Here is a 15079-nt window from a genome sequence, read left to right as displayed (position 1 = left end):
GAGGGAAGGAAGGAAGGAAGGAAGGAAGGAAGGAAGGAAGGAAGGAAGGAAGGAAGGAAGGAAGGAAGGAAAGAGAGGAAGAAAGAAAGGGAGGAAGAAAGAAAAGGGACCTGTGGGTCTTGGCTTTACTGGGGCCAGGATGCTATCTGACAGGTTTATTGACTGAGTTCGTTTAAAGCAGGCACTGGGGCCAGGAGATCACGCTGTGACTGAGAGGTGGTCACTTTAAATTTAAGAATAAAAAGGTCAGAATTGTCCTTTTAAAAGAACCAGCTTGAGAGAGGGGAGCCCAACACATTAAGCAGGAGAGATGCCTCTAAGATTTCATCTCTGGCCACCAACTGGAGCCATTTGGACGGGGTACAGTATTGAAAACTGTCATGGTGACCAAGCCCTGCCTCTGATATAAGGCACTTAAACTTACAACTTAAAAAAATCCAAGACAACATAAAATTATGAGCACTCGCGACACCCAGGGACACTAACAGGGTGTGGTGCTGAGCCCCAGAGTCAGGGTCCTGAGTTCTGGTCCCCTGGGAGTAAGAAATAAAGATGACTTGTCCCTGCTCCCTCTCTGCTCCCCTGACACTGATCTTCCCACCCTGTACCTCCCTCTTCTGCTCCCAAACCTCCAACCAGTGCTCAGCCGCAGACATCACTGCCCCAGGGCATACACAGTGCAGTCCACTGCACACAAACTCACAGGTGACACAAATCTGTGTCTGGGACATGTGATTGTGAAAGAGGGCGGACAGTGAACCTGCAGCCACAGAAACTGGGACTCATGTGGCTGGAACGTGATGGAGCTCTGACATAACATGTGGGTGACCTCGCGTGAAATGTGCAGATCCATGTGGAATAAAACAGGCAGCCTGGCCTGGGTCTGCGGCCACCCACACTTCCCTTTCAGTCCCCCAGAGGGTGGCAGAGTCCCTCCAGCCTGGAGCCTTCCCAGCGACTGCTGACCTCCCTCAGCGGAACCCACAGCCAAGCAGGGTCCACCCTCACAGGGCACCCCAGCCCACGTCCTCCTTACCCTCCAAGCTCTCCATACAGACTCTATCAGCTCCTCCCTGCAGCCAGGCAGCCGCCAGCATGAGGCCGCTCCCTCTGCAGGTACCTCCTGCCCCACACACCCACTCCCCTTCCCTGGGGTCCAGCTAAAAAGCCACTTTGGGAGGCCAAGGCGGGCGAATCACGAGGTCAGGAGATCGAGACCATCCTGGCTAACACGGTGAAACCCCGTCTCTACTAAAAATACAAAAAATTAGCCAGGCATGGTAGCGGGCACCCATAGTCCCAGCTACTAGGGAGGCTGAGGTAGGAGAATGGCGTGAACCTGGGAGGCGGAGCTAAGAGTGAGCGGAGATCGCGCCACTGCACTCCAGCCTGGGCGACAGAGCGAGACTCCGTCTAAAAAATAAATAAATAAATAAAAAAGCATCTGCCAGGGCAGCGCTGGTGCACGTCACACCACTCTGGGCACTTTCACCTCATGATCTCCTTCCATCCTCATCAATTCTTTCTGTGACTGCTCCCTAAATGCCCTACCCCCGCTCCATCTGTCCTGTTCTCTAGGGCATGACAGGCTGAGCCCAGCACTGAAACAGGACCACAGCTGCCTGAGGGCCCACAGTGCCTCTGGGGAATAGCCAGGCACCCTGTGACCTTCCCTCTGCACCTCAGGAAGCTCAAAGAGTATGTGATGATCACGCCCAGGCACTATCTGGGATGTGACCACCTGCCCCCTGCTGTCCTTCGTGAAGCCAGGAGGGAGGACAGAGCTCTCTCATGTACACAACCTGGGGGCAAGGGATGAGCTCTCTTTGTTCCCAGAACATGGCCCATCCCTACCTGCCCTCTCAGGTGTGAGCAACGTCCCCCCCAGACGGACTCTCCGGCCACTGCCCATCCTTCCTCTACACAGAGGGGCCTGACCAGGTCCGAACCCTTAGGACAGACCCCAGGGGATGTCAGCATGGGGAGGGCTGAGCCCATCCTGGCTGCAGAGTAAGTTGGGATGAGTCTCTCCAGCTCTGAGCCCCTGCTGTGTCCCAGGCTCCCTCTCCTGGATCTCAGAGAGCAGTGTCCTGTGGGGCCCTTGAGCAACTCCCCACTTCCTGCTGCACTGGCCATGGGGAAGGTGGGGTGACCACAGTCAGCCAGGCGAAAACAGAGGACACCCAAGATGGTCAGAGAGAACATGGAAGGCCCAAGCCCCAGCTCAGCTGCAAGAACCCAGAGAGCAAGAAAATGGCTGATACCTATCCCTGGTGACCACTAGGCCCACAGCCTCCGATTGAGCAACCAGAACAGCCCTCTCTCTCGGGAGGCGTAAGAGATTATTTGCTCTGCACACCACCAGTAAGGACAGTTCCCTCTGGGATATCCAGGGCATTGAATGTCCATCCTTGGAAGCTGCAACCAAGCTTGACACAATGAGAGAGAGGGATCCTCCCTCTCACCAGTGAGCACTCACCTCCCCAAAGCTCAGTGGTGGTGTCCCTGTGACAGGGTCCTTGCGGAGCCCCGACCTCCTGATCTGAAGGGAAGAGTCAGATGGGGAAGAGAGAGGGCAGGGGAAGCGACTGTGCACCCGACCTGGAGACATGGGCTGCAGGACGCTAAGGGCCCAGGGCTGTGCTCACCCAACCTACAGGGTGTGTGTGTGACTGTGTGTCTGTGTGTGTCTCTTTGTGTGTGTGTGTGTCTGTGTGTGTTTTTCTCTGTGTGTGTGTGTGTGTGTGTATGTGTGTGTGTGTGTGTGTCTGGGCATAGTGTGTGTAGAGGTTGGGTGAGAGAATCACTGCTGAAGGAGGCAGAGGCCTCAGCAATTCCCAGGGGCCTGAAACACAGACAGAAAATAAAGGGAAAGGAGGCACAAGGAGGCAAGACTTGAGAGGGGAGGGGACAGAGAAGTGTCCTGGGCATAGACCCCGTCCATGAGCCTGAGAAGTGCTCCTGCCCCCGGAAGAGGCTCAGCACAGGAGGAGGAAGGACAGCACAGCTGACAGCCGTGCTCAGAAAGTTTCTGGATCCCAGGCTCATCTCCACAGAGGAGAACACACAGGCAGTAGAGACCATGGGGGCCCATTTCAGCCCCTCCCTGCAGATGGTGCATCCCCTGGCAGGGGCTGCTGCTCACAGGTGAGGAGATGACTTCCTGGGAGAGGACAGGAGGAGGAAGCACAGTGACTGGCTGGGGTGTCCTGGGGAGGACAGGGCTCTGAGAGGGAACAGAAGGCTTCTGTTGGAGCCTTAACAGAGGAGAGGACACAAGAGGGGGCAGGGGTCACAACAGGAAAATCACATTGAACTAGAATTGGTGAGAGGCAGGAACATCTCAAGTGTTCCATATTCCTGGTTAATTTATCACTGGCTGCTACATTTTGAAAAATGATAATAATAACCATACCAGATGACACTTCAAATAAAAGCATAACCAGGGTATGAAACATTGTCCTTAGCCAACAATGTCAGACATTGGCAAATAAACCCCAGGAAGCAGAGGGCCCTGGGAATGCTCATGAGCTCATCCACAGGAGTCTGCAGCCTGTCCCAGGCACTGGGGTGCAGCCAACATCACACAAATCCCTGCCCTCACAGAGCTCACACTCTCCTAGGGAGGAAGACAGACACACAAAGAGATCTAGAAAGTGAGGTCAGGTGCTGACAAAAGCCCTGGAGAACACAGCAGGGAAAGGTCAAAAAGGGAAGACCCAGGGTCTCTAGAGGAGGTGTCAGGGAAAGGGTCTCCCAAAACACCTGATGTGAGCAGGATCTGAGGGCAGTGGGGAGGGAGCCGCGAAGAACCCTGAAGAAGGGGATTTCACACAGGGAAATGCTAAGGTCAGAGGTGTTGAAGAAATGGGGGCTGCTGACCTTGACTCAGTAGGACATACACACACACACAACCACAACCACAAACTCCAAAGCAGAAGTCCCCATTTTTCCACTCCAATACATAGGTTGTAATATTGATTGATGTTCTCTACCCCATCCTAGCCTCACTTTTCACCTTCTGGAACCCACCCACCACTGCCCAGCTCACTATTGAAGCTGTGCCATTCAATGCTGCAGAGGGGAAGGAGGTTCTTCTACTTGTCCACAATCTACCCCAGGACCCTCTTGGCTACAATTGGTGCAAAGGGGAAATGGTGGACGCCAATCGTCGAATTATAGGATATGTAATAGCAACTCAAGTAAATATCTCAGGGCCTGCAGACAGCGGTCGAGAGACAATATACCCCAATGCAACCCTGCTGATGCAGAACGTCACCAGAAATGACACAGGATCCTACACCCTACAAGTCATAACGCTAAATCTTGTGAATGAAGAAGTAACTGGCCAATTCAGCGTACATCGTGAGTGATTCCCCATGACCTCTGGGTGTTGGGAGGTCAGTTCTACTTCACACACACAGGATTGTTAGGCCTGGGCTGTGCCTGTGTCCCACTCTGCATTACATCCCACTTTAGGGTTTGGACATGTAGTGCAGGACCCACACAGGGAAGATAGACTTCCACAGATCAGAATTCCTTTCCTGCATCCAGACCCTGCAGACACTCGCGGCAGAGGAAGGACAGTCTGATGGCGGGGGCTCAGCAGGAGGAGATCAGTCTCAGCCAAGCACCCCGTGCCCTCCCCATGGACCTGCCTGAGAAAGACTAAAGAACTGGGTCAGGGCCTGACCTGAGGGGCCCCTGGGATCCTCACAGAGAAGCTCATCCCTGGATGCCCCTGCTCCAGACCCCTGTCCCAGGGTCCTGACTCCAGGTGACCCCGGGGAACCTGTGCCAGCACTGGGTTGTGGCCTCCTGGGCAGGGCCAACTAGGAGCAAAGATTTACCAGCCGTCCAAGGGCTGTGGCTTCTGGAGCTGCTCACCAGCCAGGGCTCAGACCCAGAGCCTGGGTAAGGACAGAGTCTGTCCTTCGCCTGAGACTCAGAGTGGAGAGGACAGATGGGCAAGCAGATGGGCAAGCTTCTTAGGTCATCAGCCAACTGGCCTGGGAGGCTTACGAGACTATTATTTATTTTAATAGAAGTTTATTATTGAGAAGAAATGGAGGCACAGGAAGACACAGTCACTGAACCAGGGTCACATAAACATGAGAGACAGATCAGGGTCACATGAGGTCTCTCTCCAGCCACAGCTCCATCCTCTCTTCCACAAGAAAGCAGGGCTTATTGCGTTCCATGGACCCCATGGTCATCCATTGATTCAAATCCTTTCTTCCTGGGCATCCAAAGCTCAGAGAAGTGAGAGCAAATAAACAACTGATTAATTTGTCCAGAACTAAATCACCTGCCCCAACTGTCAGAGCCGGTGCAAGAAATGTCCAGGCTCCCTCTAAGATCCTAACCCCACTCACTGAAACTGAAATCCTGTTTCCTGATGTGTTGTTGGCACTCCCATGGGAGGACAAAAGAGAAGACTTTGCTTTCTCTCCCCACTCACACCCTGCACCAGGACAGGCCCAACATGTGACACACACTTGATCATTCTCTCATGAAGGAGAGAGGGAATGAACGAGAGAATGAATGATCCAAAACCTCTTTAGAGACTAGATCCTGGATGGCCAGGCAGGTGCTGTCTGATGGGTTTACTACCTGTTCCACACACATCTGTGTCCTCGTGATGGCATCATTGTGATAAATGGGGTCCTTCGGGTGGGGAGATGCATGAGCCACTGGCATTTCACTTAGACTCTAGCCAATTTGCAAAAACCTAATCAAACTCTACTTGTGTCTCCTGAGGTCAAGAGAAAATGAAGACAGCATTGTACATGCCTGTTTTGGGTTCCTCTCAATCTTGCCTAACTCTGCATAGGAATTAGGGGCAGGGAGCTTTCTAAATTTACTAACATAACACACATCCCTTCTCCTAATTTGGCATTGTTCCTCCCTTTATGGAACTGACACACCTAAGACTTCCTCTCTGACCGGTTGTGTCCTCCTAACAGTACTCACGTGCCTCCCTCTACCTGGGAGCTGCTAATTTCAAGCGTACTTCAGGATCTTCCTTTGAGCATAATGTGATCCTGCTGGAATTCACAGGACGCCTAAACCTTATTTTGTTATCAAGAGAAATACTCCTCCCACCAATTGATTTAGATCTGTGGACAATTAAGAGCAATTTCTACTTATGGAAAAAATTTCATGTTTCCTCCAATTTTGTTTTTGATTGTAGTCAGAACATAATATCTGAACTCCTGACAAATTTTAAAAAGCAAATTACAGTTACACATTGACCATCAAAAATCCAAACTCTGAAATGCTCCAAAATTCCACATTTTTTGGCCACTAACGTGATGCTCAAAAGAAATGCTCATGGGGGCATTTTGGATTTGGGATTTTCAGATTTGAGAAAACCAGTATGTATACTGCAAATGTTCAAAAATTTTAAAAAGTTTTAAAAAATTTAAAAAAATTTTTAAATTTAAAATTTAAAAAAAAATTCAAAATACTTTTTGTTCCTAAGCCATATGTATAAGAAATACTCAATGTGTATGAACTATAGGCATGAAGCTGTACAGCACATCTCTAGAACCTCCTCATCCTGTGTAACTGAAACTGCAGACCCATGAACAACATTCCATTCCACCCACTCCCAGCCCATAGCAACCACCATTCTACTACGTGATTCCGTGAGTGTGACTACCCTAGGAACCTCATGTAAGTAGAATCCTATAGTATCTATCCTGTGAGTGACTTATTTCACTTTGCATAGTGTCCAATGGGAGAAAATATTTGCAAAACTTCTTCCCAAATTTCTCTCATAACTGTCAAACACCCATGGTCCATGAGAGCCAGATTTCCAGCACTTCATGCTCCCCCTTCCCACCAGTCAGTTTGCATTTGCAAATGTCCACATGTATTTATGGGAGGATCCACAGCTCCTCACCTGCCCTCTGCAGGGAAAGAAGGGACATTAAAAACCAAGGAAAGGAAACACGGTTCTGCTCCAAAGCCACCTGCTCTTGCCTGTCCCCTTCACTCCTTCTAGAGCATTCCTTGGACTCTGCTCTATCTTTAGAGCTCACTGGCCCAAGTACGACACGATGAAACACCCGGGAAACACTGCCCTACCTTGTGGCTCCACTGCCTGATGACGGAACCAACCTCTAGGCTTGCCCCTGGGCTCCCCTGTGTTATTTCTGTTGAAATACCCAGTCCCAGGTCAGGCTACCCAGTATCCTCAGGAATTAAGGACAATGGCAAGTCCCATCATCTCCCATCTCTAGAATGTTCTTGGAAACAGAACTCTCAAAAACACACCTCAAGGGGCAAAGTAGGACTGTGAAGCTGGAAGGGACCCAGCACCTATATGTTCCAGGTGAGAACCCCAAGGTGCGCTAGGCAGGCAGCCGGTCAGGGAGGGATGAGAAGAGGCACCAGGATCTGTAACTCCCCGTCCTGTGTGTGTTCACAACCCAGCGCTGCTGCTTAATGCACACTTCAGAAAGTCTGTGCTTCTCCCACACAGAGAAGGCGGCCTCATGGTCTCTGAGCCCTGATCATCGTGCGTCTGTCTTGTGACACACACACCTGCCGTGGGCTTTTAAGGACTCGAGTAGGCTGAGAGGTGGGAGATGCCAACTCTGATTGAAAGATGCCTGTGGAGGAATCAAAGGTGCCACACACGACAATCTTCTCTCTGTTCTCTGCACAGCGGAGACTCCCAAGCCCTCCATCTCCAGCAACAACTCCAATCCCGTGGAAGACAGGGATGCTGTGGCCTTAACCTGTGAACCTGAGACTCAGAACACAACCTACCTGTGGTGGGTAAATGGTCAGAGCCTCCCGGTCAGTCCCAGGCTGCAGCTCTCCAATGGCAACAGGACCCTCACTCTACTCAGTGTCACAAGGAATGATGCAGGACCCTATGAGTGTGAAATACAGAACCCAGTGAGTGTGAACTTCAGTGATCCAGTCACCCTGAATGTGTTCTGTGAGTATCTTCTGTTCCTCTGTGGCCCAGGCCGCCAGCCCAAATCCACACAGCCAGAGGCCAGGCTTCTCAGTCCCTCTCAGCTCCAAAGATGCAGATCCCCACCCCTAGACACCCAGCTGGTCATGACTTTCTACCCCAGGCAAACATGGGTAGGCCCAGCCTCAACCAAGAATAAGAGGGGAGGGGGTGTCCCTGTCATGGGAGACTTGGGGTCCACATCTTCTGATGGGAGAAACGGGTAAATGTCTTGGACTCTGTCTCAGTAGACACAGAAGGGGTTTGGTTGGGAGTTTAGGGTTGTAGCTTGGCTCAGAGGGACACTGTGGCCTTTCTACAGACCAGGAGCTTCCCCTTCCCTCTGATGATATCACCTGTGGCTTTATTCTCTTTGCTCCAGATGGCCCAGATGCCCCCAACATTTCCCCTTCAGACACCTATTACCTTCCAGGGGTAAATCTCAACCTCTCCTGCCATGTGGCCTCTAATCCACCGGCACAGTATTCTTGGTCTGTCAATGGCACATTCCAGCAACACACACAAAAGCTCTTTATCCCCAACATCACTGCAAAGAACAGCGGATCCTATGCCTGCCACGCCACTAACTCAGCCACTTGCCGCAACAGGACCACAGTCAGGATGATCACAGTTTCTGGTAAGTGGATCCCTGGAGCATTGGCAGTATGTTTTCTGGTAGAGTCTATCTGGCTTTCAGAGATGAGCCAGAAAAAAAGTTTTATTCCCAGCCTGTGTCCAATGGCACAAGCAAATCCCCAGTTTTTCTCCTAAACCCTCCCAATTCATCTCTACAGAGTCTCTTCTGCCTGTTTTTCTGATTTCTCTTGGCTGACCTTGGGGCTAACCTGAGAAATGTGGGAAGGGGCCTTCGTCAGCCCCAGAGCCCTATGTCGTGGAAAGGGCTTCACAAAGGGGAAAGAAGGAGGGTCCTCAAGGTCAAGTTGCTTTTCTTTGTCACCAACACATGGCCCCCCCCTATATTTCTGTTACCCCTTTGTTTTCTTTTGCCTATGCCATTAGCTAAAAGAAACATCCAAGGCTTTGAAACAAGCCACGTTCTCCAAATGAGAGGAGGAAGCCCCTTGGATGAGGGAGGAACAGCTCAGACTCTGCTCCCATCTCTGCTCCCAGCTCCCCTGGTGACACCTGGGGAGTGACCGGGGTGTATGGAGAAGGTGCCCAGGTGGCCTGTCCCAAATCTGGCTAAATCAAGTTGCCTGTTGAAGCCAAACCTCCCCCAAGTCAGGCTGCAGAAAAATGGGAAGACAGGGAGCCTCCAGGAAGACTTCTCAGCTGTGTCCTGGCTCTGAAGTCATGGGCTGCATGAGGCTGTGGGCACAGCACAGAGGACAGTGAGTGATGCACACTTGGAGACATAGGGAGATTCAGTCACAGGGGTTCTGCATGGGAGGGAAGGGGCAGTGCCAGTGTGTATTTAGGTAAGGCTAAATACATATATATATAGTGGCTGGTAAGACTACCAGCCACTATATATATATTTTACATGAGACCATTAACTATGTTTTTTATTTTCTTTTTTTTTTTTTTTTTGAGATGGAGTTTCACTCTTGTTGCCCAGGTTGGAGTGTAATGATGCGATCTCGGCTCATCACAACCTCCACCTCCTGGGTTCAAGCAATTCTTCTGCCTCAGCCTCCCAAGTAGCTGGGATTACAGGCATGCGCCAACACGCCCAGCTAATTTTGTATTTTTAGTAGAGACAGGGTTTCTCCATGTTGGTCAGGCTGGTCTTGAACCCCCGACCTCAGGTGATCTGCCTGCCTTGGCCTCCCAAAGTGCTGGGATTACAGGCATGAGCCACCGCGCCCGGCCACCACTAAATGCGTGCAATTTAGTGTTGTGTAACCATCACCACCATCCATTTCCAGAACTTTTTCATCTTACCATATTAAATAAATTTCTCTACCCAATAAACAGTAACTCTTACTCCTTCTCCCCCTAACCCCTGGTAACCTCCATTCTCCTTCTGTCTCTATGTAATTGACTATTCTAACAACCTTATATAAATGGAATTATATAACCGTTCGCCTTTTGTGTCTGGCTTGTTCCACTTAACATAATGTTTCTAAGGTTCATCCATTTTGCACCATGTATCAGAAATTTCTTCCTTGTTAAGATTGAAGAACATTCCATTGTATGGATACACCTCATTTTTCTACCCACTTATCTTTCAATGGACTTTTCGGTTGTTTCCACCTTTTGGTTGTTGTGTGACTAATGCTGCTGTGAACATTAGTGTACAAATATCTGTTCAAATTCCTTCCAGTTCTCTTGCATATATGTCCAGAAGTGGAATTGTTGGATCAAATGGTAATCCTTTGCTTAATTGTTTGAGAAACAGCCATACCATTTTCCACAGAGGCTATAACATTTCATACTTCTATCAGCAGTGCACTAGAGCTCCAATTTTTCCACCTCCTTAAAAACACTTGTTTGTGTGTGTGTGGTTTTTTCCTAATCAAAGCCATCCTAATGTGTTTGAGGTATTCCATCATTGGGGTTTTGTTTTGCATATCTCTAAGTATTAGTGATGTTGAGCATCTTTGCATGTGCTAATTGGCCATTTGTATGTCGCCCAGGCTGAAATGCAGTGGCATGATCTCAGCTCACTGCAAGCTTCGCCTCCCGGGTTCACGCCATTCTCCTGCCTCAGCCTCCAAAGTAGCTGGGACTACAGGCGCCTGCCACCACACCCGGCTAATTTTTTGTATTTTCAGTAGAGACGGAGTTTCACTATGTTAGCCAGGATGGTCTCCATCTCCTGACCTTGTGATCCACCCACCTCAGCCTCCCAAAGTGCTGGCATTACAGGCGTGAGCCACTGCCACCGTGCCCAGCCAGTCTTTTGTCCTTTTTTAATTGGGTTGTTGGATTTTTGCTGTTGTGAATTTGTAGTAGTTCTTCACATATTCTGAAAATTAATCCCTTATCAGACATGATTTGCAAATATGTTTCCCACTTCAAGGGTTGTGTTTTCACTTGCTTGACAATGTTCTTTGATATATAAAAGTTATTGATTTTCATGAAGTTCAACTTACCCATTTTTTCTTTTGTTGCCTATGCTTTTGTTGTTATAACCAAGCAACCACTGTGAAATCCAATGTCATGGAGTTTTTTTCCCTGTGTTTCTTTCTGAGAGTTTTATAGTTTTTACTCTTACATTTGGTCTTTGACCTACTGCGGGTTAGTTTTTTGTGTATGGTGTCAGGTAAAGGTTCAGCTCATCCTTCTGCATGGATTTCCAGCTTTCCCAAAATCATTTGTTGAAAAGACTACACTTTCTTCATTCAGTGGTATTGGCACCCTTATCAAAAATCATTTGGCCATATATGCAAGCATTCCTTTCTGGGCTTTCTATTCCATTCCACTGGTTTCTATGTCCTCCTTTATGCAAGTACCACATTGTATTGATTACTATGGCTTTGTAGTAAATGCTGAAATCAGGATTCAGCATTTTTTCTCAAGGTTCTATTTTTCACGATTGTTTGGCTATTTTGAGTCCTGAAATTCCATATGAACTTCAGGATAAATTTTACTCTTTCTGCAAAAAAAAAAAAAAAGTCATTGGAATTATGAAAGAAATTGTGTTGAATCCGTAGCTCCCTTTGGGTAGTACTGTCCTCCTAACAATACTGAGTCTTCCAATCCATAAAAACAAAATGTCTTCCCATTTATTGAGGTTGTCTTTAATTTCCTTCAGCAATGTTTTCTAGTTTTCCGAATACAATCCTTTCACCTCCTTGGTTAAACTTATCCCTAAGTATTTTATTATTCTTTTTGCTGTTAATGTGAATTAAATTTTTTTCTTAATTTCCTTTTTAGATTGTTCATTGTTAGTATACGGAAATGCAACTGATGTTTGCACGTTGATTTTGTATCCTGCAACATTACTGAATTTATTCATAAATTCTAACAGGTTTTTTTATCTTTAGAGTTTTCTACATAGAAGTTCAAGTTATCTGTGAACAAACAGATAATTTTACTTCTTCTTTCCCATCTGAAAGTCTTTCTTTTTTTTCTTGCCTAACTTCTCTGGCTAGGACTTGTAATACTATGTTAAACAGACGTGCCAAAAGCAGGCATCCTTGTCTTGTTCCTGATCATAGGGAGAAAGCTTTCAGTCTTTCTCTATTGAGTATGATGTTAGCCTTGGGCTTTTCATATACTGCCTTTATTATACTGAGATGGTTTCCTTCCAGTCATACTTAGCATGCTTTTATTAACAAAGAATATTGAATTTTGTCAAATGAAATTTTTATTCAAACTTCCTACTACTTATAGGTCTATTTAGATTTTTTGTGTTTCTAGGAATTTGTCCATTTCACCTAGGTTATCCACTTTATTGGCATGCAGTTATTCATAGTATTTTTGTAAACAATATTTCTCTAGAACTGATATATAATATCTCCATTTTCTTTTCATCTTTCTTTTTTTTTTTTTTTTTTTTTTTTTTTTTTTTGAGAGCAAGAGAGAGAGAAAGACAGAGTCTCATTCTTTAGGCTAGCCTGGGCTGGAGTGCAGAGGTGTGATCACAACTCACTATAGTCTCAACCTCCTGAGCTCAAGTGATCCTCCCAACTCAGCTTCCCAGGTAGCTGAAACTACAGGCGCATGCCACCATGCCTGTCTGATTTTTTTTTTTTTTAATTTTGTAGAAACAGGATCTCCCTATGTTGCCCCGGCTGGTTTCAAACCTCAGGCCTCAAGCAATCCTTCCAATTTGGCTTCCCAAAGTGCTGGGATTGAAGGTGTAAGCCACCATGCTGGGAGTCCATTTTCATTTCTGAGTATAGCAATTTCAATCTTCTCTCTTTTTTTCTTAGTCAATCTAGTTAATGGTTATCAGTTTTGTTGATCTTATTTTGAAGAACCAAATTTTGGTTTCAATGATTTCCTCTACTGTTTTTCCATTCTCCATTTCATTTATATCAACTCTAATCCTTATTACTTCCTCCATTCACTGTGTTTGGGTTTAGTTTGTTTTTCTTCTATATCATGAAGTTTTAAATTAGGTTGTTGATTTGAGATGTTTCCTCTTTTATAATGTAAGAGTTTACAGTTACAAATTTCTTGCACAAGATTCTTAACTTCTCTGAGCCTCTGATTTCTCAACTGAAAATTGCAGTAACAGTGTTTGCTTCATAGCATGGTTTTAAGGGTTTAATGTAATCATCAATGAAACCTTCAGCAAAATGCCTCACACAGAGGAAATGTTTCATAAATTTTAGCTGGTATATTACTACTATTATCATTAGCTTCAAGTTGGATAGTCCTAGAATCAAATCTCAAGTCTACTTCTCACCAGTCATATGACATCAGGAAAGTTTTTTCGCCACTCTAAGCCTTTGTCGTCTCATCTGTAAAATGGAAATAATGTCTACCTGACAGGGTTATTGTATAAAACAAATGAGATACAGGTAAAGTATTTAGCACAGGGCCTGGCCCATAGCAGGCGCCCCTCAACAGTAGCTAACATAGCATTAATAATCACCCTGAGTTGACTGGTGAGGGCCAAAAGTAAACGGTTCCAATAGAAATAAAGAAACAGATGCAAAAGGTTATGTGTCTGTGTGTCTGTGTGTGTGTGTGTGTGTGTGTGTAAAAGGTATCTTATGTAAATACACACACATATTTAAAAAAGAGGCAACACAGAAAACACGAGGACATGGTTACTGGCTACATGTGAAAGAGAGAGAAAAAAAGCTAAGTGCAAAGAATCAAACCAAGTATGTTAGTTTTTACCCAATGAGATGCAACCAAGATGGGATTAGACATGCAAGATAATTTATTAGGAAAAACAGTTGTGAGGGAAAGTGGAGCAGGTGTGAGAGGAGCCCAGGAGAGCCCTCAGACCACGATGCAGATTTGATTCCTGTGAAGGAGAAAGAAAAGGAAGTAAAGAGAAGAAATGTGAATTTATAAAATATGCCAGAATAGGCCCCTTTAGATTCTTCAGTAGGTGAGTGAACTAGATTTTAGGAAGGTAATGAGACAGTCATATACAAGGAAGATTTTGAAGACTGGAGACAGGGAGTCAAGCAGGACTTTGAACAATTGTTGAGGTCTGTGGGAATGGAGAGAATGACGCAAGTGAGAGATGTTAAGAAAGGCAAGGCTGATGGGGCATCCTCCAACCAGTCACCTGTCAGAGTTAAACAGAGTCTCATAATACTGGGCTTGCTTCCATACCCCTTCTGAGAGCCCCTGGAAAGAGAGGTCTCTGTGCAAAGGAGGTGGTCAATTTGGAATGCCCTGACCTGGGCCTTCTGTCAATCAACTCCCTGCCATAGAGACCTGCCAAAACTAAGACACTGAGAAAAAGATGCAACCGTGAAAAGGTGGAAACTTCTAATGACACATAAAATAGCAATCAGCTTTTTCACATCACAAAGCCTTCAAAAATATCTAAGTAAAGAAAGGCCAGGATGAAATTGGCAGAAGCCTGATCACCAGCCTAGAAACATGGTGACAGGGAAAAAACCCTGCAAGAATACAGATGGCTAATCACCTCCCAGCAAGCTTCCCACAAAAAATAATGTATTCCTTGAAAAAACAAGTAGAGACTACTTCATGCTAGGAGCTGGTTCCTGGGTACCCCACTGTAAAATGGCATCACCTTCATTCTTTCTTTTCTTTTCTTTCCATGACAGATGCTTCAAATGCAAGGAAGTTCTCCTGGCCTCTGAGCTAGGGCCACTGTCAGCATCATGACTGGAATACTTGCCAGGGTGGCTCTGACATAGTAGCCCTGGTGTAGTTTCTGCATTTCACGAAGACTGGCAGGTATGATGGCCTTTCCTCTTGTCCTGTTTCCTGCAGGGCTGACTGCCATGCTTGGGAGAGAGACCTGTATACTGGGACTGGATCTCCTCCTCCTCCCAATAAACTCCTGCTTTTCAGCACTAATTCCTGCAGGTCTCTTCTTCCCTGGTCTGCATGCTTCCTGTACCCCACTGTCTCTTAGACATAATTATCCCCAACCTCTGCTCATTTGTTTCCCAGATTCAATACACTATGAAAGTCTTCTGATCCTTTCTTAACATCTCTCACTTGCGTCATTCTCTCCATTCCCACAGACCTCAACAA

The 15079-nt window shown here is 46.8% G+C and overlaps 1 protein-coding gene across 1 annotated transcript; it reads left to right on the top strand.

The window, feature by feature from the left end:
* Positions 1 to 1095: 1095 nt before the first annotated feature.
* On the top strand, positions 1096 to 14679 carry CEACAM8 (carcinoembryonic antigen-related cell adhesion molecule 8). The gene is made up of 7 exons (XM_011936596.1): positions 1096 to 1116; positions 3078 to 3147; positions 4006 to 4365; positions 7676 to 7954; positions 8355 to 8609; positions 12058 to 12059; positions 14644 to 14679. The coding sequence occupies exons 1-7, from the start codon at positions 1096 to 1098 to the stop codon at positions 14677 to 14679; spliced, it is 1023 nt and encodes a 340-aa protein (XP_011791986.1).
* The last annotated feature ends 400 nt before the right edge of the window (positions 14680 to 15079 follow it).

Source organism: Colobus angolensis, unplaced genomic scaffold (genome assembly GCF_000951035.1).
Source record: "Colobus angolensis palliatus isolate OR3802 unplaced genomic scaffold, Cang.pa_1.0 Scaffold154, whole genome shotgun sequence".
NCBI classification, from domain to species: domain Eukaryota; kingdom Metazoa; phylum Chordata; class Mammalia; order Primates; family Cercopithecidae; genus Colobus; species Colobus angolensis.
This window is presented reverse-complemented; position numbering and strand designations above follow the sequence as displayed.

Coding starts and splice junctions, on each gene's coding strand:
- CEACAM8 (XM_011936596.1), top strand. CDS start 1,096: ATGAGGCCGCTCCCTCTGCAG. Junction 1,117..3,077: donor TGAGGCCGCTCCCTCTGCAG/GTACCTCCTGCC, acceptor CACAGGCAGTAG/AGACCATGGGGGCCCATTTC. Junction 4,366..7,675: donor TGGCCAATTCAGCGTACATC/GTGAGTGATTCC, acceptor TTCTCTGCACAG/CGGAGACTCCCAAGCCCTCC.